This window comes from Stegastes partitus, unplaced genomic scaffold (genome assembly GCF_000690725.1).
Source record: "Stegastes partitus isolate 25-593 unplaced genomic scaffold, Stegastes_partitus-1.0.2 Scaffold2724, whole genome shotgun sequence".
In the NCBI taxonomy this organism is placed as follows: domain Eukaryota; kingdom Metazoa; phylum Chordata; class Actinopteri; family Pomacentridae; genus Stegastes; species Stegastes partitus.
Window position 1 is genome coordinate 16,186 of NW_007580455.1, and position 2,912 is coordinate 19,097.

At 41.3% G+C, this 2,912-nt stretch overlaps 1 protein-coding gene across 1 annotated transcript in view; it reads right to left on the bottom strand.

The window, feature by feature from the left end:
• Window positions 1-446: 446 nt before the first annotated feature.
• LOC103375636 (major histocompatibility complex class I-related gene protein-like) overlaps window positions 447-2,912 on the bottom strand; it is a 5,625-nt gene continuing 3,159 nt past the window's right edge. Inside the window, exons 2-3 of the mRNA XM_008305955.1 lie at window positions 1,098-1,370; window positions 447-757 (exon numbers count right to left, since the gene is read on the bottom strand). Coding sequence (XP_008304177.1) covers window positions 447-757; window positions 1,098-1,370 — 584 coding nt within the window. The remainder of the gene's footprint in view (window positions 758-1,097; window positions 1,371-2,912) is intronic.

Genomic DNA, 2,912 nt, shown 5'->3' on the forward strand with positions numbered 1-2,912 from the left:
CCACCACCGCTGCCACTCGCCTCTCTCCGTCTGCCCTGAACTCTTCTTCCTTGTTACCCAGCCCCGGTTGAGTAGTATGCCTAGCGACACTAGTTTAAACAACTGTGTAGCTTTTGTTAGTTAGCCTGTTTGTCAGTGAGTGTTTCTGTCCGTTAGTCATCCTTAGTTCGTATGTACTGTGTATTTTAATCAATTATTTGCTAGCGCTTCGCTATAGTTTTTAGTTAAGTCTCAATCCTTTCCAAAGCTCGGTTTTGCTTGTTCTGGTTAGCGACTTTAGTTATTGTAAATCCATTTTTTGTTATTAAAGAACTTAACTCCTGACTCTGTCGTTGTGCCTTGTTGTCCCGCACCTGAGTCTTTGTCCTGTTCGTAACATTCCACGTTTCAAACATACATTTATTACTAAAGCTATGTCTAGAATATCAATTATAAAAACACAGTGCTTATTTCTTGTCATACTTACAGACTTCTTTCAGCTGCTGTTGCCTGCACTCCATGAACTCCTTCAGCCACTTCACGCACTCACTCTCCAGGTAGCCCTGGGTGTACTCTTTCAGGACCTGGACGCCGTCCCACTTCCTCTTGGTTGGCAGCGCCGCTTCAACCGAGGCGATCCAGACGCCGTTTGCATCATCAAATGACAGGAAGTCGTCTCCATCGTAGTTGTACATGTCCATGCCATTGACAAATTTGAGAGAGCCGTCAGGCTGGACATCGCCCTCACAGCCATGCATCCACTGGAGAACATGGACGTCTGAAGGAAAGATGCAGATAAATACCCATCCAGATAAGATGCGATGGTGTGAATTATTAATTATTAAATGATTATTCAAGAGAATGCCAAGAGTGTGCGAAGCAGTGGCTACTTTGAAGAACCTAGAATATAAGACATATTTTCAGTTGTTTCACACTTTTTTGTCAAGAATATAATTCCACATGTGTTAATTCATAGTTTGATGCCTTCAGTGTGAATCTACAATTTTCATAGTCATGAAAATAAAGAAAACTCTTTGAATAAGAAGGTGTGTCCAAACTTTTGGTCTGTACTGTATATACGCAGTACAAACGTATTGTTTATGTTTCGTAGATCTTACCTGTGTCATTCTGCCTCATTCGCTTCATCAGAATATCGATGTTGACCTTGAACCACTGCTGCTTGCTTCGGCGGGACTGAGTTCCTTTGTCCCAATAATCCTGCTTAAGTCGCTCCTTCATCCAGGGTTGTTTGGGAACTTTCACCTTTGTCTCGCTGTCGTAGTAGTCGATGGGCCTGTCGTCCAGCAGACCCATGGCGGTGAACTCATGGATGCCCGGCAAATCGACGGGCTTGGAGAGGGCCGAATAGGTGTAAATGAGGGAATGCCTCTCTGAAAAACCACACACAGCGAGTTTTCAGCTGAGATACACCAGTTTTGAGCTCCGACTTATGAAAGCATCTCCCAAATATTCAGGTACAGAATGAGTCATAATGCTTGGACCTTTATTGGTTCAGTAACTGCTATACAGTGACTAAAAAATAAGCTACAAACTCTAAAAGTGACAGAAATCTGGGTGTCACCACCAATTCAGACTAAACATTTCATTGCCAACATCACAGGAAGTGTTTCTTTTCTTTTAAATTCTACAGTACAATAACATAACACACAGACTGAGCTTTTTCACTTTGTTAAGGAGTTTAATGGAAATTTGGTTTTCTATTTAAGTTACACAACTAACTTAAATAATAAATCCTCTTTTTAGAGACTTTTATCAAGTTGGAGTTTTCAGTTTAACACTTTACTATAAAAATCTTTTGTTTCCATTTCATGCTGTGCTGCATGACACACAGTTTGTCACAAAATTTTTTTTAAAAAAGATACTTTGGAATTTTTGGTGGAAAATTAATTGTTCAGATATATTGACAATATTTGTTGTTGTTTGGAAAGCTCAGAGTTAACATCGTAGGGAGAGGTGGTGGATCATACATTGCAATTAAAACAGAAAGGCTGAAAGGGCAGATTAGTTGGCCGTTCCTGGAAATGTTAACACCACCTGACTGGAGTTCCTGCAGTAGAAACACACCTATTGTCCGAAAATTAAATAACGCCTGAAATAAACGCTGAAGAGATGGCGCTGCAACTGTATTTATCTTGAGCTATTTTAGTTTTTCTTTGTTTGTGGTAATGCTTCCTTATCAAGAAAATTCAAAAAAGAAAAAAAAAAGGACTATATCCGCTGATATATCATTGAGGGACTTTTTTCTCTCAAGTGTCCGTCCAAAGGAAACAAGGAAATCCAACGGTGTTTTCTTTTTACAGCGCGTTTCTGCTTATGCAATGCATTCATGTATATGCAGCTCGTTTGTGTATATGTACGTCATTTGCCCCCGTCGGCCACCATATGCCAGCGGTTCAAATGAACATATAGTAGTTACAGTTTTCCCTGCCTGTCACTCAATGGAGACCAGAGAGGAGCCTGTGGCTGCACACAGGAGAGAAAAACCTCACACTGTTGGACCAATACTAGCGACACTTTCCAACTTACAGTCGCTAGTTGTGTCTCTAGGCGCTGAGTCTTTAACAGGGTCTGAAAAGTCGCTGAATCTAGCGACAAAGTCAATTGGAAGCACTGGGTTGCAGAACTGCTCTAAGCAGAAATGCAAATATGATTGCGTGATAGCGTCAGGTGGGGCACTGTGCCGGCTAGAAGCAGATCAGCACTCTGCCTTAATGCTGCCCACAAGACAAGGGGACAACAGACATGCATGCGTATAACTTTTAACCCATTTGCATTGGCAGGAGGATAAATAATTTTCCAAGTTAGCGTTTCCAGGATATTTGACTTGTTTTTTTTCTCTCTCATTTTCCATATGTTTCCATCCATCCATCCATTATCTATACACCGCTTAATCCTCACTAGGGTCGCGGGGG